We start from the raw sequence: 25,806 nt of genomic DNA, 5'->3' as shown, positions 1-25,806 counted from the left end.
TCATTACTTAATGAATATCCCATTACCAAAACATTTGTATATCTCCTTCTGATGAGATTCATCAAAACATACTTCAAGAACTTTTAGACAACTGAGGTGACAAACAGTTTTTAAAGCGCTTCTTTCGTTCCACTGCAGTTTGCAAAGCCTGAAGAATTAAATGTTTATTATTCAGGATGTTGTAGCTGCACAGATTCAGCAACTTGTTGAAATTCTCCTCAGAATATGTAAGCAGACCGGTGCCATAGGGAGCAATACAGTTGGACACATCTACTCTTCCCTGCTCCATCTCTGTGGGACCCCGCTCCACATCTGAAGTAAGAACGTAGCAAAGTTCAACACAGCAATGTTACTGAGGTGAAAGACAATGCAAAATACACAATAACAGCCACAAGAAACTGAATTCTCTCTGGAAAAACGTTCAAGATTTAATCACTGCACAGGTACTACATCTGCTGCACTAATAAAATCCACTGCTTTCCTGCTTCACTACAGTCACAGCTATCCAGAATTGACTGGCAGAACAACTTTCCATGCAAAATACTTTCCTCCCAAATTAAAGTTTTCCATCGGAATATTTCACTTTTGCAGATTTGGAATTTTGTATTTTTAGGTTTTCTATTGGGTATTGAGATGACAGCTCCTTTTCTACCAACTGATAGAAAATGACACCACGAAGCTCCTGGATTGGGAATTCTCCCTCTCAGGTGGCTGAGATTTTAAGTACATGCACCAGGACAAGTAAGATGATGACCTACATGAGGTCTTTTCCAAGAAGCTGGTACGTGGATTTTTGTTCAGTTTTTGATGAAAGTTTCCTGTGGCATACTAAATTAGCAACAAGAAAACTGGAGTTGATGCATGCAAAATCATTTGTAAACTGAAACTGAATCTGACAAGGAGCTTTGCTGGTGAAACAAAAAAAAAAAAAAAAAAAGAAAAAAAAGAATCACTATTTATTTTACTGCTGAACTAAAGAAAATAATCTGGGAACTTTTCAAAAGTGACAGATATCAAAGCAGCTTGTTGCCCTGGCAAATCCTGTGCTTCATTATATGTTTTCAGCACTTTCAATTCTCAAAGTAAACAGTAAAGAAAGTTAACAAAGTAAACGTAGAATCTCATTACAAGACTGTTAAGTGACAGTGTTAGCTACTAATGGGTATAACTTAGTAGCTGCCTCCTGTCCTTCATTATCAAAGGAATGCAAACTGTTCCAGATGCCAGATAAGGGGTTTTGCATCAAGCTGCAGCTATTCATGCTTTTGATTTTGAAACTGTTCGGTTAAATCGCTGATTAGTTGTCCAACAATATATCCATCACAACAGGACCCGGAATACGATAACTTAGCCAGCTGAGAAGCTTGACAGTCTCTTGTTTTAGAAGAGTAACAAAATCAATGGATAAACTGGATGTGACGACATCAAAAAGTGGTTGATTAATGTTTTTAACTTACTCGGTGCCTTGTATTTTTGGAAGGTATCACACACCAGTGGGAAATAGGCCAAGATTGGTGCCTCTAAGCTGTCTTTAAACACATAACACTCCTTCAGGTGTTCCCGGTCTTCCTGGCTCAGCTCCGTGCCAGGGAATGGGATCCCATGCTCCAAACAGTACTCTGAGAATAGGTCCAGTGGCTGGTTCAACAAAGCAGAGAGCAGAAACACAAAGAGAGGTTGAAATAAGGCTACCAAACCCCATAACTGATATTTCTCTGCACTAGGTAATCTGTGATTGATTTATATGTTTACAAATAAGGCTAACTATGCACCAGAACAAGCATACCCTCTTTTTTTAGTATAACCTGGGTAATAGAAATTCGGTTCATTTGCTAACACTGTACATCTTTAAAGCAAGATTGCTGTTTTCCGAATTTTATAAGAAATTCTGATCATTTTTGTGATTTAGTGGTCCGAGAAGAAGATTTGGATCAGGAAATTTTGATTACACGTGGTGTTTTAGATCAGAAGTTCTTGAGTGTTTGCATTCAGTGCATCTAATAATCAATGTCTTCATGTCCTCGTACAAATAAACTGCATTCATTCCAATCCTATACCCCCTCAACATTTCTTCAAACGCAGCAAAACAAAAAACTGACTGAAACTTATGCAAACACCAAGAGTCAAACATAAAAAAAAGCTCCAAATTTTCATTCAAAATAGCAAAATTATATATTAACTAATTACTTTGCAAAAGTTAGTTAAATAACTTTTGTGGAACTTGGTACCACAATGACAAATCTGCACAGACATACAGAATAGGTAATCTTCTATGTGTCTGTGTCCATGTGTGTGTCCCAGAAAGGTACTGAAAATAGCCCCAGTAGAGACAGTGATAGTATGGTCACAGTGTTGAGCAGTATGACTGATATGATCATTTAACTTAATAAAAACAAGACCATTTTCTGAAATTTAAAAAAAAAAAAAAAAGAGAGAGAGAGAAATGTGGTAATTCAGCTGCTGAGGTCACAGAGATAAAGAATCACTACTTCAAAACATCACCAGAGTCTGTGATCCTCCGCTGTAATTTAAATGCAGAATGACATCCACTTTCCTCTCTGGCCTCAGAAGGGGTGGGCAGCTGGTGTTGATGAAGAAAGCTGTATCTACCAGTTTGAGGTAGTCACCCATTTCATTCAGCTGGTTAGGAGAAGAATCCAGCACTGTGTCTGAAAGTCAAAAACTTCTATTATCAATTAACAACTGCAGAACCGAGTCCTTTTTTTTCCAAATCAGTGTAACAAGGAAAGAAAGAAAAGGCAGCCCACACTTATATTTGTCTTTGACACAAAGCCCAGTTAAATATTTGTCTTTGACTCAATTTTAGCTTCTACAGCTCAACTCTGAGATCAGTAAGAGGGAGCAGTTCTGAAACTCAGCTTCATCCAAAGTGATATATTAAGCTGCTTTTTCAAATGGTGTAAATTTGTGGCTATTTAGCTTCAGTGGAAGCTGTAAGTAAGTCATCCTTTTGCGGCTTTTCCTAGGAAGACCAGAATTCAAGCAAACCTGCTGTAGCTTCTCCAAGACAGAGACAAGATGAGCATTAAATCATCTGGGACTCAGCAAAACTAATTCCACAGACATATAAATCAAATAATATTAATCAACATTTGCCTTTATGCTAAAACTTATCAAATATTTGTCCTCAGCAAGTATCAGCACTCAAATCGCCTCCAAAGGTGCATCTAAAACTACTGTTACCTTTCCACATGCAAAAGCTCTCGTTCTCTAAATACTTGTTATGTAGCTGCAAGCCCTTGAGGAAATTATGGTAAGTTGAAACCACTGGCCGCCCAGTCATCATTTCTCGAAGAGTATTGGACAGGCAACCTTTGGGAACGGATAAGCAAGTTGGCTGTTCATGAGGCTTCTTGGGCAGAGCAGGGTGTTCCTCTGTAGAAAGAATGAGAAAAGGGTATATGTCTGCGTTTGTTTAGAGTCTTTCTCTGATACTAATAAAAACAAAGAAAGAGGGGCCAGGCAGCCGAACTACCACAGCCCCGTCTGTGAAGCAGAGCAGATGAATTTGGGCCGAGGCGGGTTTCAGTGTCACAGCATCACATTGTTGTTCCCTGCCTGGCCTCTCCCTCCCCAAAGGACTCATGGCAACCCTCTCCTGACTAACAGAACTCCTCAGGGATGTTTCACATTGAGCAGCACAATGTTTTTTTCCTCTTTTTCCTTCATTCCCGAAGGCTTGGTGTCACCTAACCCAGAAACAGGACACAAAAACCAACCCTTTACCAAATGCCAGGTTTCATATTTCAGAAAGGTGTGAAGACAATGCAGATGCAAGTGAAAAGTAATTCAAATAACTAACCAATGTCATGCTCAGTGCCTCGGGTCCATCTGTGCCAAAAGTCCTCTGAATGACCCGAGAGGTAGACAGCATCCATAAAATTCTGGGAAAATATATTACTCCATGTGCCTTGAAAGTTTAAAAAAAAAAAAAAAAAAAAAGCCTTACTTAATACTACTTTGACTTATTAGAGCACACCTACAGCAACCTTCTTGGCTTCAGTCTCTGTGGTTGTTTAAATTAGCACTGGTGTAGTTATGAAATATTATGAATTTTAGTACAAATGTCAAATGCCATACCATTCCACATAATGTCTGGCTTATGACTAGGTCATTTTAGAAACTTGGGTGTTTATAAAAGTCAGACTGTGATTTTTAAATACTTCAAAAGATCAGTTTTAATGTGTGTGTTCTGTTTTGGTCTAACCTAAGAAGTTCAGCAAATTAATTGCATTTGTATCAAGAATTTGCTTCCTCTTCTGTCACTTTTGGCTAGTTCATTTGAGATTTAAATCGCACCAGATACATTATCTAGTATACTAGTACTGCTGCTTGCAGACCAGTAGTTATTAGATGCCAACTCTGTGGTTATAAAGGTGATGTTTTTCTGCATAGTAAATCACCTTCCAAGAAGCAGATGCGGGACTCTGGAATCTTCTTCATCAGGTGACCCATGAAGAACTCGCTACCAAAATCCTCTGAATGAACAAAGGCCCCGTATTTCAGGAAACCCACCTCATAAGGTGTGAACTCCACCCACTCTGCAAATAAGCCATCAAGAAAGACTTATTGCAGACACCTGAACACATGTAAAAATAGTAGTTTAGAGAATCAAAAGCTGGAAAAACAAGGCTTGTAGCTTCAGCAGGTTGGTGACAGACAGTTCAAACCACCATGTTTTGAAACAAACAGGTTCCCTTCAACTTATTGCATGTTAGATTGATGAAAGCAAAAGCTAAATCTATTTTCTATATAACACTGTGAAATCTATTCAGCTTGGGGTTCAGGTCTATTTCTGTACCAGGAAGCAAAAATTGGGACTGAAAGTCCATCGATTGCTAAGGCCCTGCTCAAGATGTGGCAGTTTTAGTTCTTCTAAGTCAGTGATGACACCAGCTACCGTTCATTCTTAAGACTCCCATAATCACTGCCTCATGAAGCTGAAAAAAAAAAAAAAAACTCTGACCAACCCACTCAAACCTTGGCTGAACACATGGGTACTGAAGATTGTGCCTAGAAGCAGATGATCAGGTTCAGTTGCAGGACCTCCTGCTTTGTTTGGGCCAGAAAACACCATGGAAGTAGCCGGAGATCAACAACACTGATCAGGGCACAGAGCGCTGCTCCTCCTCAGATCCCTCTCTCGCTGGTGGGAGCTGCCTTCCACTATCACACTCTTCCACAACTTCCCTTCTCCTCCCCCAGCTCTGCACAGCTCTCTTGGACTACTGTTGCCTGGGCAGGAACCCCAGCAGCTGAAAGAGGCTGTGAGGAGTAGCTGGGGACCAGAGAGAGAAAGACCATGAGTGATGGCTCTCAAGGCTGCCAGCAAAAGGCACCTCCACCCCCAACGGGGCAGTGTCTTTGCACAGGTATCTCCTTAGTGTAGTATTAGGATGCATGTTTTTCATCCAAGTCAGAATCCAGATTCTGATGACAGGGGAAAAGGAAATTATTTAAAAGATTTATTAGCTTGGACTTACTGCAAAAGTTTTTGACATTCACCCAGCATTAAAAGAAAAATACTTAGATCTATAGAAGAGCATATAATAACCATTACCTTTAAAATCCAGAGTGCTAAAGTCATCCTTGACATTGAGGGACAGGTATATGGGCAGCGGATTCTGCCCCTGATTTACTGCCAGTTGCTGATCAGAGAGTTTTTGAGTACTTTCCTATTTACAAAGAACAGGAGTCGTTGTAAAAGATGAACAGGATGCATCAACTTAATGCGGTGTTTAAGCATGGACTATCAATGAAACCTCTCCTAAACCTCAGCAGATTTTGTTCTGTGTACTTTAGTTGTTTGACCGCACGAATGCATTCACGTGTCCCCTGTCATCAACCTTTGCCAAAGCATTATCACTGATGCTTCCAGGCATTTTGGAATGACGGATACAGTGAAAATGTGAGAAACTTGTCTGCGCAGTCACTAGGATATGACGTGCTTTAAGGAAAGAAAAAGATATTTAGCTACCTTGGAGGTGCTACGGATAAAAGTCAGCCAAGGGCCTATTTCATTCAATACAGCTTTGTTTGCTGGTATGGCTAGATAATGCTGTGCCTGAACTTAGCTCTGTTAGAGCCACCTCTTCTCTGTGTGTTACTAGAATGCTCATTTGGTCTGAAATTAAAGATGGGAAATCAGTTTCATTAACACCTTGACTTTTTACATGCTCAGACATTCCCCCTAGATGCTTACATTTTAGGCTTACCGTGTTATTTTTCTCCTAAAAAGCCAAAGAAAGACCCCTCAGAAGTTTTGAGAGCCTTTCCTATAACCGAATACAGAACTTTAGACACGAAAAGCTAGAAATCCACCGGGATAAGGGATGGATATATAATACCTGATGATGTAGCATACAATCAATGAAGAGTCCCCATAAATCTGTAAAGGACAGCTTGTGTCCCTCTTGCTTTCTTTCACAAAGCTCCTTTTCATAGTATTTCATATGATCCAACGAGAAACAGTGCAGCTTGCTCTTGATCACATGTTTCCTGATATCACCAATTGGTTCTCCGAGATCCTTCTGTGACCAATTTGTGTCTTCGTATAACTTTGCCATGGTCCTGGTAAAAAGAAACATACCGCGGTTCATGACCGGGCACATGACAATTCATGGGCTTATACCACACATAAGCATTTCATTTCAGGATACACAAGGCTCTCGGCCCCCAACTTTTACCTTGGAAGAGCAGCTCAAAGCTCAGGCAGAACTTAGACTATACAACAACATTTTTGCTGCAGGGGTACATTCAAACTCATCCTAGCTTGTTTCTTCTCACAATCAAGAGACTAATAACGCAACACCCATAATTAACACAAGCATTTACTAGAATTACCCTTTGATTGTCCAGGTTCAAGCTGCAGCTTCTGTCTGAGGCCGGTTCCCTGAGCTATTTCAGATGCCTTGTGAAACGTTCAGCAGGAGTTTAGCAGCAAATATTGCCCTGGAGAAGAGTGAGAACTGCCCTCCTTGGGCACGCAGCAGGCGGGTCACCTCAGACTTGGCACACAGAGGGCCAAGTCTGCTTGGGATTTCAGCTCCCAGAGTTTGGGCAGATTCCAGTCATCCCTTCTCATCCCCACCGGGCTTGTTCTAGTTCTACCTCATGTATCTTTTTAGAGCAGCCCTCCAGAGGCAAAACGTTTTAAAGCCCAAGACCCCTGCTAGTCGTGCAAAGGCAGTCAACATTGTGAGCGTCACACTCTGTGTTTCTCGGGGCTTGTCTTTTAAATTCTCCTTTTCAAGGCCGCATAAGAGTTGAGCCAGACAAATATTACAAGAGGATTTCTGAAGTGTTGCATGCAACTAGATAACCCAAGAGATAACACAGGGAAAACAGTATTTCCCTGCCTTCATTTCCTCATTGCTGTCAAGCGTGTTCAGGGATCAGATCTGTGTCCTTTCAGAGATGCAGGTCCCAGGACTCCAGCTGCATTGCTTCTCTTACACGTCTATGGCATCTTTTCTTGACTCATGATTAAAATCTGATTTGTCTGCACTGGCAATCAAAAAGTTTACTTCTCCCCCTGGAAACAATCGCTATTTCTTACATTCCCAAGAAAATGCCAGGTTTGGGCTTATCAGGCCCTATTCAGTCCCTCATTGATAGCCATAAACAACCACTTTTCATTCAAAGAGAAAGACTGAAACACCTCTACCCCCCAACATACCGTAGGAATCTTTCCTGCCATGTAACTCTGGGAAATGAGAAATAGAGCTGAGCCATACAGAATTTTCATCAAAAACCGTACGTTTCCCCCTCCATTCTCCGTGTCAAGCACCAAGTTTATGACAGAAACAAGTCCCTCCCCCCGGAGGAACTCAAAACATACAGCACAGCAGAAAGCCACGTATCCAAGACACAGAAAAACTGCAGGTGGGTTTATCACCTATACTCAACTGCAGGGAGATTCAGGTAAACCATCCTGGCTTGTGCTCTTTTCTTTTAGTTTCTGTGCAATTACGGAAATAGTTATCACACACATTTGTCTCTTGTAGCTAAAAGGAGGTAAGGGCCACAGCACTGAGCGGTCCCATGAAAAGGCTGAGCACTAAAAGGAAGCCAAGCATCAGGAGTCCCAGCATCACACCGAGTAAAATTCAGCAAGGCAATATGCTTCACCAGGTTATCACTCTGCTAACACAAAGAGCAAGCACAAGCCCGATGCTCCTTACCATGTTGTGGCAGATAAACCACTGATGTATGAGACACAGTCCAAAACACCTAACTCCTGGAGACCCAGAAGACTGCCAAACATAGCCGTCATGGACCGCACTCCCCCTGCTGTGGTCATGACTGCCACCACTGGCACCTGCTCAACACACAAAGGCACAGAGTCATTCATTACCGGAGGAAATAGAGAAGTGATGGGCGTGCAGAAAAAGTAACAGCAACACCCTGATTCAAGTAGGCTTGGACTCAATTCACCTCCTCCTTGTCAGCACTTAGGTGTGTGTTTAAGTTGTGTAAAATTTGGTGGGACTTGGCATATGCTGAAAGCATCTTCCTGATCAGTGATGCTTTGGCAAGTCAGAAGTCGTAAGCATGGCTCTTGTACAGCATAATCTATTTTCAGATTTGTAAAGATTTTCTGGGTGTTTTTCATTTTTCCTCACATCTTTTCCCTCAAAACACATTTTAAAATCCTGAGTAAAACTGAGGTGAGAGGAGCAGAGCGAAAGCTGCCTGCATAATTTTTTCTTCGTCTAAGTTTACCTGCAACGTTTTCTGTTCTCCAGGCAGATGGTGCCAAGCTTTATAGATTTATTTTAACATCCTCTTTGTTACCTAGATTACCTCCCCCTTCCCTGACATCAACACTATATGCAATTTGGTCTTACTGTCCTCAAGGATGCAGCAGTTCTGTTAGGCGTTATCCCTTTGCCCCACAGGTAGCCCTTAACAAAAACTGACACAACATATTTATTCATTTTTAGAAACATACCTTGCCATTACCTTTAATCTCGTCCTCACAGCACTTTACAATCTACTTTGGGGAGGCTGTTTTTTGTTTTTTAATTAATATAACACTTTATCCTCTTTTATTAATAACAAGTCTTATTCCACTTGTTATTTAAGTTCATGAGCACTTTGACTGGGTTGACAAATGCTGTCCTGCACACAGCATCAAGGGATGGGTGTGCTGGGAGCTGAATAGAGCTGCAGAGGAAATCCCACAAGGGCATGTTCTCCCTGTTGCAGAAGAGCGTCTCTCTGACTCTCGATCCAGGGTGTTCCCTGATCCAGTTCCCAAGATGCTGTCCCACATACCTCATCCTCCTGCAGGTCTTCATCTAGATTAAGAAGATTTTTCAAAGCAGCAGCAACCACCTTCTTCCTTTTACAGATGAAATCCTGCTCCTCTGCACATAGGTCAAACCCCAACCGCAAATCTAAATTCTTGCAACTAGAGCATAAGAACAGAACAAGACACATTTACCTGTAAGCCATTTCTTGAGCTACTGCTTAAGACATCAAGCAAAACCAGGAGCAACAATAAACCAGTTTAAAGTAAGGCTACTTCCATGCATATGAATCTTTCCCTGTGCAAATGAAAGCAGGTATATGGGTATCACAGGCCCCGTGGATATTTTAAACAGAATTGTGTCCTGAACTATTTCACACAATAATGAAGAAGCTAAATGAATCAAATTCTCTGCTGATGAAAAACAAGGAACATAACTGAATTCAAGCTGTTTCCTGTTTCACATCGAGCTCTGAAATTTGGACACCTCTTCATGTTCTCTTGTTTTGTATGTGTTTCCTGAAGAGAAAACGTTTTAGGCAAAACGACCCTAATACCTTGCTAGGCTTATCTCTGCTAAGAACTTGTGCTGGAAATACTTGAGTCAGAAAACAACTCTTAAGTGTAACCCTTCATATCTGTACCTGATTATGAACATCACGTGCATCATTAACTCTATAACTTCTGTTTTCATAGTGCTACTGTTTCAGGGGGTTTTCATCCAAAAGGTTATTTTGTCCCTTCTGTCACTCATAATCAATGTTCAGTAAAATCTCTGATTTATCATCTGCCTGCAATTAGTGCTTGCAATGTAGTTAACTCATCAGTAGGGGGTAATGTTGCCCTTCGGAAAATCATTGCAAGCCAGTCAATAAATTAATTACTGTCCACTTGTTTCATTGAAAAACGACCTGCAGAGGGCTGGTAAATGCATAACAGTGTTAAAAACACGTTAGAAATATGTTACATATAAACGTGTATGTATTATAGATACAGGTTACAAGACAGAGGGACTCTTAAGTATCAACATTAGGAAGCATCAACATTAGGAAAAACATTGTCACCAGTTATACTTTATGACTACCTACCATCTATTCCATGCTGAACTCTTACCAACCAATTTAAAAGCATGCATCATTTTATTAACAATTCACCATATTTTAGTCTTCTTTAACGAACACAATTTTTATTCCTGGTTTCAAAATGAGCTAGTTTAAGCTGTAGCTCCTTTTAATCTAAAGATGGTATTATGAAAGGATAGGAGATGGCTTAAATAATCATTCAGAAGAAATAAAATATTTACCCATCTTCCTCCTTCACAGACACCTCATAAGATTCACCCTGAGAATCAAGAATGAAAACACCATAAATTTTAAACAGAATTTAAAGTTTGCAAAAGCAAGATTTACAGTATTAGCAATTATTCAGGTATATAGTCTAATGACAAACCAATCTTTGGTCTCTTCTCAGGTCTTCTGCACACCACCATCACTGGGATCCTGCTTTTAAAATACTTTCAAAGCAATCAGCAATTCTGAATATGTTACTTTTCCCTGAATAATAGTTGTACTTTCAAGTGTGTGCAGAGCTGAGCATACATATAACTCAGCTAGTATATTTTTAATAACAAAATTAATAACAGACCAGGTATCACATAGATATAGCTTACACTTGTTGAAATAATTTCAAAAGCCGTCAAAGGTTACTCACTCTCATCACTGTCACTTTCTTCCCCAAGTCCAGAGAATGGAGAGGCACAGCCACGGGACTTCTTACATCCATTTCTCTCCTAGCTGAGCCATGCTGAATTAAAGTGGGGGAAAAAAAAATTGTTACAAGGAGAAAATTATTTACAATCCATAGGTACAAATCTACCAGAGGAGGACTAATTCATCATCTTTCTCCCAAAAGTTACTTTAGCTGTTATCACCATCCACAAGCAAAACATACACCACAGAAACAACGCTCCTTTGGCAGCGTCATGTGCAGTCTGGGTTGACTGTGCTTGACATAGTGGAACATGGTTGTTTCACTGCTTCCCCGTCTGCAGCGAGGACCTATGGAAACATCCTGCCTTTCTTCATAGGATCCTTTCATTGCGAACATGAAATCTCTCCCTAAGAACAAGCAGCAAACCACAGAGAAACGTTAACTGCATCTAGTCCTGAAAAATAACAAATAAAAATACCACAAGTGAAGTTTCAGCCTTAGCACAGTCAACATTAATTCGGGCCACAATGTTTTTCCTCCCCTGTAATCAGTGTGAGCAAGGGCCAGACTGAATAAGCAGCAAAAGGCCAGCGCAGCATTGAAACCTCTCCCCCACCAAGTGACGGGGAGCGTGTGTCAGACCAGTGGATGCCACTGGCAACGTTCAACACCCCCTGACTTTCCACCGTAGTGCTTCCGCTCCTGATAATTGTGTCTCTCCTATTTTACTTCCCATTCTCGTCACAGGTATTTCAGTTCCATCACACTGCAGTGATGTTTCTGAGTCTCCCGGCCACCTCCACAGTTCCCCTTAAGCTACGCTGTCACGCCATCTCCAGAGGATTCTCACTATTAGCAAGTAGGTAATTCAGGAAACACCTCAATCCCCAAGCAGCCCCGATGATACAAACAGAGATGAAAACAGATTAAATATTTATCTAGATTCAGCAGCATCTACCATAGCACAAAAAGCAGTGACAAACAATTTAAATCAATAACCTCACTTGTGTAAGGGCTCTGCTTTTTTGCTTCATTCACATGCACTTCCAAACAGGAAAGTTCACGAGACTGGAAAAGACAAGCAATAAAATCACCAGTCATAGAAACAGTTCAGGATCCTCAAGGAGGATCAAGGGATCTTGTGGAGACAACAGGCTTGGCCATGATGTCCTGTGAACATGAAGAAATTACAGAGGCTGATTCTCTTGTATAAATCATGCAAGCAATAATGTGGCCAAAGGAGACAAGATAGCTGGGGATCTGTCCCATTACATTTAAGTACCATTCAATCCCCAACAGTTAACACAATTATTCTCCCCATCTAGGCCACTCCTTAAACTTTGTCTACAGAAAAGTGAGCTGAAGGATACCTACAACTCTGCAGAACAACTGGACAGATGGGCCTGTACTTCGACATCTTTGGTATGAAGTTGAAACTCCCCAAGAGAGCGGTGCATAGGAGGAAGTAGCAGCACGGGAGCATCGCACAGTACTTTGGACATAGTGTGAAAAGAGCCTTTGGCTTCAAGGTAGACCTTCAGCAATAAACTCTGCAGAGACACTGGATTCACTCCCTTCCCAAGTTTTCTTGTTTATCACCATTTCATCAGTGAGCAGCTCACTGGCACTGTGGCAGAACGCTGGTCCAAGCCCCTCCCAACACAGAATGCATTACATGCATAACCGAATTCAAAACTTTACAACTGCACCCGTGTCTCATCTGAAAAAGAGTAAAGGCTATGCCTAAAGGCATAGTACTTCCAACTGCATCCTTCGGTTCTGCCCTACCATAAGAACATAAGCGTAAAAAAATAAAACAATTACCACTAGTACGCCATTAGTAATGATGTTCTCAGATACCCCTGGACTGAAAAGCAAAAAGGAAAAGGTTTATTTAAGAGTGGGTATATGAGTAATAATCTTTTAAAAGCAAATAGTTCCCTGAGCTCAGTTTGTGTAGTTGCCAATGGCCATCAGCACTTTAATCTTTCACCTCTGTCTCGTGCTCACTGCCAGGTCGGAGGTGCATAACTGGAGGTGCATCAGAGGTCACATAGCTCCTAGGGACACTCCCTCTTCTTACCTCCCCTGATCAGCATCATCTCTCCTTAGGTCAAATTACAAAATAAATACCCACCCTCAGCTATAAATAGTAAGTGAGATTGTCACTCAAGGAGGGATTTCACCAGATTCAGGGCAGAAAAGCAACCATCGGGAAGATGCTGAAATGGGGTGTCTGCGCACACGTACATGTAGCCACTTCCCCAATGCTGCATTACCACTCTCTTTAAAATACAAAGTTTTCTGATGACAAATTCTGTAACGTTTGGGCTTCACTCACATGTTTTCCAGTAGAAATTCCACTTCTAGTTCTTCCTGATTCTGAAAATAAGATTTATTTTTCATTTAAGGCAAATGAACAAATAAACTTTTTACTTTCATAGAGCTCTGATAATTTTGCATAACCCTCCTTGCAATATTTTGCTATTCCCACACTCTCTGCATCATAACGTAAATGGATAGGGCCTTCTTTGGCCACCCTTTCATTTCACCGCTCGTGACTCACCACTCATCACACCGCTCTACTGTTTACAAACCAACTGTCTCCCGAAGGGGAAAAGGAGAATAAGTATCATGGAATAGGGAATGAAAGTCCCAGTATTCACCGATTAAGAGGATGAGACATGGGTCAATGAATGCCGAGGAAGGGAGGTATAACAGGTGAATGATGTAGAACATACTTGAGAATAAATGGACCTACATGCTGAGTACATCTGGGTTAAAACAAAAGAATTTGCAAAGTATAGTGACTAAACATTAAAAAAAAAAGAGATGGTAGAAGAAAACAACTTGGAAAATGAAAATTGCCGGGGTGAAGGGGAGAAAAGAGTTCCCGCTTCCGAGTGAATCTGTGAAGGGGAATGAGGGAAAGAGCTCAAAAAGGCCAAATCAAGATGAAAAAGGGGGAAGAGTGTAAGAGCAAGGAACAGCAGAGTAACACATCAACAACATGAGAGGGACTGAATAACTGTATTACTTTACTACACCATTTGCTGGATCAGTCTGTGTGGGGGACAGCCAATCCAGGAAATACCACACAAAAACATGCATCAGAGAGATCTTCTATACCACCCACAGGGAGGAAAACACTAATTAGTGGAAGATATAAATCTTTTTCTGACAAGTGAGGGTAAAATTTTTCATTCATAATCAGAAGAACTAACTTTTACTGCCAAATATCCCTTCTGTCTGGCTGCACAACATACTTTAACTTTGCGAAGAGACTGTGAAAACTGTGTTAAGTCTGATAATGTAGCTGCCAAGGTAAAATCACCACTTCAGTAAAGGTGAAAAGTGAGTATTTTTGTATTTACTAGTTCATGTCAGTAAATGAGATATCTCAGGTGGCTTCTCTGAGAGCTGGATCTGTGGCAGGTAACCCAGCAGCAGGTGGTTCTCGCCATTTATTTCTCCCAAAGTCTCCATTTCATGAGAAGTTAAGGTGGTTGCAACTGTTTGTAACAGAAGGCCAAGGGATGGATTTTAGAAAGCAATCACTTTACAGAGATGCAAGATAGACTTGATCAAGCATCAGATTGTGACCAGTCTATACTATCCAAACTCAGTGACGGTCCGTTCCAACTTTGTCCAAAGAACAGCAGAAACAATGTTCAGGAGACCCTGGGTCATAACATCTGCCTAATCGTGCCTGCCTTATGTTCCCATCTTTCTTGTGCTGTCGTACACACACACTCCCACAAATTCTATTTCTATTAAGTCCCATTCACATTTTTGTGGGTGAAAAACCTGGAGCAAAGCAATGGAAAGACCTGTTATACCACACAGTGAGCAAGAGGCACAGCAGGAAGCAATCCTGGTGTTCTGACATTACCCATCTGGCCTCCTCAGCCCTCCTTTTGAGATACCTTGGTAGATGAAAGAAACCATTAAGGGCACAGGTGGCAGTACTTCCTATTATTAAGGTTGCCCAGCATGTCCCATTACTAAGTCACTTTTTAAAAAAAATTAACCCTAAGTGTTCTAAGAATCCATGTAGAGACCACAATCTGTGATGCCTCATGGGCACCTGAGTAGGAGTTGGGATCTGAATAAGGAAAGCTTGACCAAGAAGTTCCTGAGACACAGCTCACCTTGTCTTATCTCCCCAACTTCCACCTTGCTAAGCCAATGGGTTAAGCCAACTCTGCACATGCCTCAGAGCAAACTCACAGCTTGAATCACACCTCCAATGATCTCACTCACATCAGGCTTTTCCTACAGAAGGCCATAGTCAGCTGGAACAGGTATACTGAAATCCTTAGTAAGGATTTGCTTTCTAGAAGAGTAGTAAATAAACACTCTCCAAAGCAAGAGTAATGTAAAAAAAAAAAAAAAAAAAAAGGGCAGGAACTGTTTTCTAGACAGCCTGTCTGACACAGTGGTTTAGAAATAAACAGAGCGCACTCAATTCCTAGGAACTGTAAACTCAAGCCCTGCTCAGAAGTGTGGAACAGCCCTGAAGTCTCGGTACTACACAGCCTCCAAGCAGAGAAGGTGTTACTTTTTGTGGAAAGTAATCTGAGTACGTATTTTGCTCTCTTAAAAGATGGGTGCTATTTCTCCGCCTGTCCTCTCAGCAACTTTGCCCACCAGACATTTCATAGGAAAATCTTTATCCCCTCTTTAACAGAACCAAATACAATACCCTTAGAGACATATGCAGCAAATAAAACCCCTAGGTCACACATTGACCTAGAAAAAAAGAATAAAATAATGAGGAGATTCTCATTCATCAACCCCTACGCATTCCGCACTGGCTTAGCCCTCCTGAAAGAAATTTTTAACCCTGTAACAAGAGATCTTGCTGAGAATTCAAAAAAAAAAAAAAAAAAAAAGTTGTTGTTTATCAGAAGGAGGAAAAAAAACCTGAGAGATGATCATGAGAATATATAATCATTTACCACGCATGCTGCCTGAAAGCACAGGAAAAAAACCCTGGTGAAGCTGAGAGGACGTACACCTAGTGAGCTACTGGCCAAAGCATCAGGGCAGCTGCCCAGAAAGGGGATCAGGTTTGTACCCATCCCTGCTCTGTCAGTCTCCTACAACAGCGACGAGATCTCTAACCACCAGCTTCTTTATTTTCAACTCTTGCTTGCTCTCGCTGGGTTTTTTCAAAGGACATTTTTGAAATGTCAGAAATAATCAGAATAGGAAAGCCATTTTGCATCTAATTGCAGTAACAACAGAGGGGTGATTGTTTCTGACCCCCCCTAAACCCTGAGCATTTAACTTTGTGCTTTAATAAGGTCCTTTTAACAAAGTCTTTGTGTGTGAGAACAACTCTAATATTTAATAAAGGAAGTAACTTGTGACAAAATTCCGATGAAGAATATCATTTTATCTATGGTCTTAATTTCACTTGTCTTTTCATTTCTCACCTCTGGATTCAACTCAAAATTCAGGTGAACTCTTTTTCCAGGTTGGATTTTAGCCACATCAAAGCGAACAGTCAAAAGCTGGTCATCTGGTGTAAAAGTATCCTCATCACAGACCGTCAGCTCCAGGATGTTCTGACGAGAGAGGCAGAGAAGGATGTTAATGCCACATTCTGGGACTACTGAACCCAAAAGAAAGGTCTAGCAAGAGTCAGCATGCAGCTCTCATGTTGTTCAATGTGGACAGACTCCTGCGACAGCGTGGAGCTCAGTTCAGATTGCGAAGTCATGGATTAACCCTAGAAGAGGTAAATCATCAGACTTGGCAATGAACAAGAGCTCAAAAGAAAGGTAGCATGAGGGACATGCATGATGGTGATATGCACTGGACAGAGTAGAGATTACACGTGCCGTTCATCACGATCCTTTGTGGACTCAAAATTACTATCTTGAGAAATTTTGGCACATCAGCAGAAAGTAATAATAGAAGGTAAACTCTTAGCCCTTTACAAACGGAAGGTAAAGCATGTTAACAAGCCCTTTTAGCAAGATTTTAGTTGTAGTGATTCCCCTTGCAATTCCCCAGGGCTCAGATTACCCATAGGATCATGAGAAGATGCAGCACTAGTAAACCACAGGAAGCTGAACTGGTGTCTAGACCTTTTATCACTCACGCTCTGACTGCTAATCTATTTCTGCTAACTATGCAAACATCTTAACAGTTGTTACAACTGCTCTGGGACAGAAAGAAGCATTCAACTTTATTCCAGAAGATCAATAACCCGCTGAGCTTACATTCATTCAAAGCATGAGGCAGACTTTTATTACAGGCTTCTGTTACAAGGCTGTAAGTCGAATGTGTGTTTTGCTTTCTTATAGACTATCAGGCTTTTGAAAGTACGCCTGTTTAATGATGGAATGGTTAGTATTAAGAGATAATTTAAAATTTTTAAAAAACAGCATTAAGTTATGGTACCTCCTATAATTTACAAATGGCATCACTGTTGCTGTATAAAGCAGGTGTTACAAGTTCATGGCAACATACAGCAAAAATGCCTTCACAGTTGCATACAAGAAAACATAACTAATCCTCTAAAGAGTTTGTAAAACCCGCCATCCAGTTCATGGGGTTCTAGTGCTTAGAAGATGACAGAGACCAGTCAGGGCACCAGAGAATCCATACCAAGGCTTGCATACTTACTTGCTGGTAGGAAACAGCATCAGTCGTGCCGTCTCTGTTGCTTTCTGTACCTTTCCGTTACCATCCTACCCCTCAGCAGAACTGAGTTCAAGCCCCTATGTGAGCCTCAAGGCTCTCCTAAAGAGCCTGCACGCAGCAGGTGAAGATGTCCCCTTTAGAAAGCATCTGCTCCCTGTCACAGGTGCAGATCCTACCTTTACTTCACTTTGTATCATGAAGTGGAAAGTTTCATTCCAGACAGGGTTTCTGCAGTTGCGTACAGTTCTTGTCCGGGCTTCCCGGCATGAAGCTGTTGGCAGCCACAGCCTGATGTAGCAATCAGTTTGGCTCACTGTGTTAACAAAAAGATGCGTAATTAGCACAGCAGTACTTTTCTATTATGTCTTTTGCTCAGTCAGGGGAGGAAAGATTAACCTCTGAGGAGTCCTAAGTATTTCATTAGACCCAAAGGCGTGCGTTTAGAGTTATTTAACTTTTCTATCTATATTTATACCAATTCCAAACAAAAGGCAATTTTAAACCACTAATTCTATATGAAAACAAAAGCCAAAATATTCAGTTTCAACAGTACTGAAGTATTCCTTCTCTTCTGATTTTTTTGCTTCTATTTTCAAATATTTTCCAGGCTCCAAACAAATTCATATACGTCTTCACTTCCTGAAACTTGGTTTTTTTCAAAAAAATGAAGAATTTATTTAGTTTTGGGGATTTTTTTGACCTGGTCCTAATTGTAATGCACAAGTCGTTCACTGTGATTGATATAGCAATGAAGACACAAACACAGAAGCACCCAACACAACTACCGACTTCCGCTGTAGCTTCCACAAATATGCCCCTCTCCGAAGGGAAATAGACAAGCGGTGCATAAAGGGGAACTGAAGAGTGTGCGGAAAGGGAAGTATCACCGAGCAGCAAGTGAAGGGAAGGATAACTTCTTTCCTGACATAGAATTTCTATTCTATTTCATTTGTGGTGTTAACATTTTTCTAAATTATTTTAATTGAGTCTAAACAGAAATGAGAACAGATACAACTTCTTCAGACAAAAAAACCTGAGACATTACTGTAATCCAAGCAGCAGCTGTACAAGAGCATTAAATTCAGGTGGCAGCGACTTTCTGGCTAACCTATAAACGTGCCATTGCTAATACTTACACAGATCTGCTTTGCGGAGATTTCTCATGCTTATAATTTTTACAGTAAGCCAGCATAACCGAGGCACTTCTGGCTGCAGAACAATGAGAAAAATACCTTCATTATTAGCAAGTAACTCAGATATAAGTAACACAGCCTATACTATAGCATGGCAAAGGCCATTGTCTCATTAACACAGTGAATATAAGTTCACTTTAATTATTTGAGACAATTTCTGAGAAGAAATACTTTCTTGTGATTTGATACCCTGTAATGTCAGATTCCAGCTATGTTTACTAACCAGTTGTGTTTAAGTTTTCTAAAGATTTAGGTTTTGCAGGTTAAGTTTTAATGCAGGGAGTAGTAAGAAATATCACAACATAGTTTTCACCAAAAGAAAAAGTCATTACATAATCGCCCCTGTAAAATCCAGCTACCATTAAACTACAGGGTTTGCTCCTCAAATTTCAGGCCAAATGCAACAGATTACAGCACATCATTTCTCAGTGTGCCAGCTGGGGGACCACAGGACGCTTCCTTCCTCTGGCAGGGACGGGTGCCCATCTGCCGCATAACATTACTGCGGAACAGGACAGATAGCCTCCCATTTTATAATGTCCCGTGAAGGTATCACTGCTACTGCTCAATCTGGCTGTGGGATAGGTAACGCCATAACGGCCTTCACCATAAAAAAAATACCTGACCCTTAAAAGGAAATAAGTGACTAAAAAAGGGAGAGAATGGTTCTAGAAGTGAACAGCCCCGTATGGAACTCCAGAGCTCTTCGGTTACGCCAGCAGGAGGAAGGCTGAAATCAGAAGCTTGGGGTAGGCTTTCTTCCATTTCACACGTAGGTCCGGCTCCCTGTAAGGCAGCTCAAGCATTTCAGTGCAAATTTGACAAAAGGAAGAAGCAGCTGGGGTTTTTTGTTTGTTTGTTTGTTTTTTTGGGTTTTTTTTTTTTTGCCTCTGTATGACACTGAGTAAAGATAACCTGTCATCCATAGATAAGGTCTACATTAATCAAAATGAAACCATGTTACCACAAAACGCAGAACTGATATGTGTACATTAACCGGGAGCTGGAGGAAAACGAGAACTGAAGAAAGCATGAATCACAAAATCTCTAAATAATGTAAGAAAATGGAAAGTTGCAAACACAAAACAAATTGCAGATTTGAAAAGATGAGGGTAAAATTGCTAGTGTGTTAGATTATGAAATTAAACAAAAAGAAGCAAGAATAAAAGTTACAATTGCATATGAATACAAAAACACACAAACAAAAAAAAAAAAAACAACACATCAACAACATAAGCACAAATAGGTGATCCAGAACACCCTGGCTTACTCAGGACTTTTGCATAATAAATTATTTTTAAAGTCTGTTCACATGGAGGAACACTAGGTTGACCTGATTGATTCACCAAGGAGGAGAACTGAGGTACAGCAATATGTTGACATCCCATAGTGCAGAGCTCTATGGGGGAATAGCTTGAAGGCCCCACAACCCTCTCCGTTTTTTGTTTTCTCCCTCCACCCCCTACCATAGCTACACACAGCCCTGTGTCTACTTGGTTACAGGAAAAACAAGACAATCTTGAACATCAGAAGTAAAATACTACATACAGAAGCAGTAGCTCCATTAATTAAATTGAAAGAAGCAATCAAATCTTCAAAACATCGTGATTTCTGAGAGACTGGAGAAACTTAGACCTCCTGGTGGTACCTTTTCTTTTGGTATGTCAGTGTCCTGACAGGAGAAGATTAACCATCTAAAAAGCAGTAAGTCACCAGGCTAGATGCTATTTACAGCTCACTGGAAAAATTCTCAACCCAATAGTTTTCTCTCAGAAACTGCCACTTGAACAAAACCAGCAGGTCTGGAAGAAACCCGTCAACCTCAGCAAAATTTTTGGCTGCAATGTTTCCGGAGATAGAGAGAATGATAGGAATAGATGATCTGAACTGCTGAAAGCTCAGTTTTTCATCCCAAATACAGAGAATTAGTTTTTCATCCTCAGCGTTAGTACCATCCATATCCAGGAATTTGGAGAAAACTTATCCATGAGATTACTGAAGAAAATATGCAGACACAAAACCAATTACTACTCCACAGTGCTAGTAGGTAGGGAGTTCACTGCTCTGCCAAATCTAGCAAAGAGTTAGCCTCATACTTCTGCACTGAACGCAGCTAGGGACCAGATTCAGGGAACTCAGGGGGAAAATATCTCACATCCTACAATTTTTAAAAGTTTTTTTAGGTTATCATTTAATATCATTTCAAACAGCCATTACTCAGAAAAGGGAATAATTCGTTACATATCCAGTATGTACCACATTCAGAACCCTCCAACACCTTGTACCAGTTCAGTTTCATAAAAATTAACATTCAGAATTATTTTAAGTGGCAGGCGCAGAATAATCTATTTTATCTGCTGCTCTGCCTCCATAAAGCAAAGGAAAAATAATTTGAAGACTGAGCCTTGGGTGTTATGAGGTACAACTACCACCTTACACTGATGTCACACTAAAATCCAGCTCTCCCGGTTCCTTGCCCAGCATCTGAACCACAAATGCATCACCTTCCTCACCTTCCCAACCCTGAAGACACAGTGAATGTTTTCCGCTCTGGAGAGCGCACTCACAGAAGAAACAAATATTCCCTTAAACTAACCGTTAAAAAATATCACCTCTCTTAGTAACAGTTAAGCTTAGGGAGAGACAGGAAAGGCTAATGGAAGACTGCAGGTAGCACACCATTGTTCGTACCCCACAGCCCTCTCCCTGCAACCCAGAAGCTGCCCTGTGTACAGTACCTCGTCTTCAGTGCTGTGCGGTCTTTCATGATTCTTCCTTCCAGTTCCAATCTTCCTGTGCGGGTTTGCTCGAATGAACCAATCCTGAGGACAAGGAGCCAAGAGAGAGGCCAGTGATGAAACCCAGCAGTCAACAATTCCTAGTTTTCAGTTTCTACTCAGTTTCGCCGTGGCAATAGCAGGGAGCCCTACCATTTCCCCTCCTGATGATCAGATACATCTTCATCTCACCAGGACTAACTATCTGCTGCTCTTGCTAATCTGACCACTGCAGACCTGTTTGACATTTAAGGATCAAAACTCCCCAAGCATTTGCTTTTAATGAATCTCAACGAAGATAGCCAAACCGATCCTCCTGCCCCACCACTGGTTTTCTCTTACCAAAGGTGAATAGGCTGACGATCCCATAAGTATCTCTGTTTCATAAAAGACAAGACTATAATGGTCCAGTCTGTATGTCTCACAGCTGGCAGGTGCTCCTGGACCACGCTATTTTCCAACCAACTGAGGCAGGGAAGAAGAGCTGTATAGATTGACTCATAGCTCCACCTCCCACTGATTTCAAAAGCACAAATTATGCACTTATTCTGTGCCACATGAAGATTACTTTTTTTTTTTTTTTTTTTTTTTTAAAACACCGCAGTGATTTAGGGGAAAGGAAGAGGTGGGTCAAACATTTTGTCATAGGCTAATTCCAAAACAAAATAGTTATCCACCACTGTAAGGTTTGAATAACCACACACAGAGCGATATCGTTGGGGCAGTTGCAACTCTCACAAACTAGAGAAGACCTAACAGAACATTGCAGCTACTGATATCTACTGCTACTTTCTCTAGTCTTAAAATCCATACCTGCCCTTTGGCAGCACCTCCAGCAGCATTCCAGCACCCACTGGCTCCTCCAGCCAGATGCGCAACTGCAAGGGGTTTTGCCAAGTTCACTGGAAATTACAGCTACCACACGGAGGGTGGCTCTTATGGGCAGTGGCAAATAGTTAAAGAAAACAGTCTGTAGCTTTCCTTCTTTCTTATTTCTGCTACATAAGGGATGTCGCGGGGTAAACAGAGCCAGCAGGAACTTTTGTTATTGAAACCTTTTTTAATGAAAGTGCTACTTTCAATTAAGTTATGTTAGAAACTGTAAGAGCTTTAACACAAAAAACTACATATAATTTTTTCCCAAAAATATTTAAACATTCATGTTAAAAATGTCAATTCTGATTTCTTTTTCATTTTAGAATAATTTCATATTATTTTTCTGTAATAGCACTCAATATGTAATAACAAAATTACCTAGTACCATTACTAAAATACGACAGAAGTCAGCTATTGCATTAAACATTTTTAAAATTGCTGAAACCGGCTGTTATTCACTAGTGAGAAATTACAGTTGAAATAAGGGGTTTTTTAAAACTGTTTATTTTATTTTTTAGAATTCCCAAGTTTCTAAGTCAGACAGAAAATCCCTTTTTGAAACAGCAGGACTTCTTATGGAAAAAAAAAATAAATCTGACTTTCAACCATTTGTAATGAAAGAATCTGACTATTCAAACTGTCCTGTAGAGGAGAGCTGCCTTAGATAAAGTTTCAAATGATCATTATAATTGGTCTGGTCTTTCATAAACTCAGGCATTGAATATGTAAAATTTCCTGCTTTAGGTTGTACTATCATTTATGCAAAAGAGTGTGATGAGTTCCCAGCTACAGGTTTTTGTTGGGCTGTTTTGTTGGTTTTTTTTTTATTTTGTGGCACAGTCTTATTACAATAGAGATCTATTTCATTTGATAATGCTTTTGAAGTAACACTCCCTGCTTTGAAACACAAGATGCAGCTCACGCTGTTACAAGAGGTTGAACACGAGAGGCGTTGCATCACTTACCTCAGGCTCTGAAGTCATTTTATGGCTCAGTTTGAGGACGGTGGATTCTCTCCAGCTCTTCAAGAGCAAAAGTTACCCATCCAGTTCGATAATACGCCATGCTCCCCACTCAACTCCCACCCTTTCCACCATCTCCACGTTTGGGCCTTTTGTGGATTTCATAAATTAAAGCAAGCAATATTAACTGCTCAAGCAGCCTTGTCGCTATGCTACACGCGCTTGATCTGTACTTCACCAGAAAGCAGAACTCCAGTTAAACAGCTCTCCCATGCAAAAGCAGATGTAGCCCAGCAGTAGTAGGAAGTTACATGATAACCTGACAGCCTGCGTCGCGAACAGCGGTGCAGGTGAGTCAGAAGTCAGGAAACCACAGGCCAGAAGACAAGACAGTGTTTCACCAGTACCATTATAACAACAGAAGCCTTCAGCAGTAGTAGTTGCGGGGCGATACGAGGTCTGGAGACACACAGACACTTTAAATGGAGCCACATAACTTGCAGCATGGGAGCCTGAGGTGGCAGAGGAGCAGATCGCTTACAGCGGCACCAGCACAGGCTCTGCAGCCTCTTGAGAGGCAGTAGCAAGAGCTGGAGACTCCCAGTTGCCACCAAGATCCCAGATCAATTTTGACAGAGTCTCAGAATCTCTTTCCTCTCACAGAAATTTGAGACTGATAATCAGTGATATCAGTCACACAAATTCTTTCAGGGTTTCTACAACTATTTAACATCTAATATAAGGCAAAGAGGGAAAAGCCCTGAGAGCCTGGCTCACAACTTGCAAGACTGCTAACTTCTGATAGAAGGGTGCTGTGATAAAAAGTCAGAGACACCTCTTGATCTGAGCTCTGATACACCCATGCAGCCACAGGGTCCAACTTTATTTCTAAAAATACTAATTATTTTATTCTTCATAACCGCCTAAACAAAAGCTGTTGGGCACCATCTCTAAATATCAGACTTAATTTACATGACCCAAATAAAACATCCCAAAACTGACTCACTCGTAATCCCTTTTTGACCTAGATTCTGACAAAATCCTAAGTGACGATGATTGAAATACATAAGAAATTAAGTCTTCATGCAATTTTTCAGAGCACCTATTTAAAGCATTTTGTGAAAGACGAAGAAAAAGAAACATTAAGCTGCATTTCCCGCTTTGGTAATACAGAGAGGACCACAGGGAACATCTTTCTTGTGGGACAACAACAAATAGACTGTTTGACTTAATATTGTCTGTTGCACATAAATTGCACAGTTGTGTTCATATCCTGTTAGAATTAAAGTTTTGTTCTAATACATGATTCAGTATGACCAGAAAAAGTATTCACACTCAACATTGCCAATTTAGGCTTTATTTACAAATTATTCATGCCAGTTTTCTCAGGTTATTCCATAAGTACCTCAGCACAATCTGAGGTGAGTTGACACTAGTGACAATGACAACAAATGCACAAGTTGCTTTGTGTTATTGCTGAGGAGACAGCTATATTCAAGGACTGAATTACTCAAGAGGACCTTCCTCTCAAACAGAACTACCAGAGTCACCAGAGTCAGGTGCTCCCTGACTTCCCAGAGTCACTGCTCAGGAAATGCCAAGTCATGGCACCCAGGATCCACCTGCATCTTCAGCCCAGACCAGAAGATATCGCCTATTTAACACTTAATTATGGGAGACAGGGTGATCCCACACTAGAGGCTCTAAAGTGGGATCTACATCACCAGTCAATCATGCATTCGTGCCTTTGTGCAATGGAATTTATCATGCTCCTAAAGCAAAAGAAGAAGAAGAAAAGACCTCAGAAGAAAAAAATTTTCTTCATTGGAAGGGTTATCAAGCATTGAAACAGGTTGCCCAGGGAAGTGGTCGAGTCACCATCCCTGGAGGTATTTCAAAGATGTGTAGATGTGGCACTTAGGGATGTGGTTTAGTGGTGGACTTGGCAGTGATAAGTTTATGGTTGGACTCCATGATCTTAAGGGTCTTTTCCAACCTAAATTAGTCTATAATTCTATGGATATAAGACTGGTTGGGGTGTTCTGTTAGCTGACCTCACAAGAAAGACTATGAATTGAGCAGCAATACTCAGGCAGGCCTAATACTTGAACTCTACCATGGATATAAAGGAATTGTCATATTGCCTCAAGCAGAGGGAATTAGGACTTAGAATATTTAGACTGCTATAGATAAATCCCAAAGAAAATAAAGCATAAGGCAAAGCTTAACCTGTGGTCTATGGATTTGTTGCTCTTATCTGACTTACAAATAAATGAAGCAAAGGGATACCTCAACGTAACTATAATAAACTGTGGTGGGTTGACTCCAGCCAGCAGTTAAGCATCCACACAACTGCT

The 25,806-nt window shown here is 40.8% G+C and overlaps 1 protein-coding gene across 1 annotated transcript; it reads right to left on the bottom strand.

Moving 5' to 3' along the window:
• Positions 1–73: 73 nt before the first annotated feature.
• LOC128908605 (cytosolic phospholipase A2 epsilon-like) lies at positions 74–21,980 on the bottom strand. Its single transcript, XM_054199208.1, has 21 exons — positions 21,954–21,980; positions 21,573–21,656; positions 18,778–18,850; positions 17,818–17,954; positions 16,426–16,557; positions 13,326–13,366; positions 12,809–12,851; positions 11,989–12,052; positions 11,225–11,391; positions 10,985–11,077; positions 10,578–10,615; positions 9,301–9,436; positions 8,205–8,341; positions 6,369–6,591; positions 5,582–5,696; positions 4,425–4,562; positions 3,824–3,931; positions 3,205–3,396; positions 2,503–2,669; positions 1,458–1,638; positions 74–312 (listed from the first exon to the last, which is right to left on the bottom strand). The coding sequence occupies exons 1-21, from the start codon at positions 21,978–21,980 to the stop codon at positions 74–76; spliced, it is 2,535 nt and encodes an 844-aa protein (XP_054055183.1).
• Between the last annotated feature and the right edge of the window lie 3,826 nt (positions 21,981–25,806).

Source organism: Rissa tridactyla, chromosome 4, assembly GCF_028500815.1.
Source record: "Rissa tridactyla isolate bRisTri1 chromosome 4, bRisTri1.patW.cur.20221130, whole genome shotgun sequence".
In the NCBI taxonomy this organism is placed as follows: domain Eukaryota; kingdom Metazoa; phylum Chordata; class Aves; order Charadriiformes; family Laridae; genus Rissa; species Rissa tridactyla.
The sequence above is the reverse complement of the archived record's forward strand: the minus strand, read 5'-3'. Positions and strand labels throughout refer to the sequence as shown.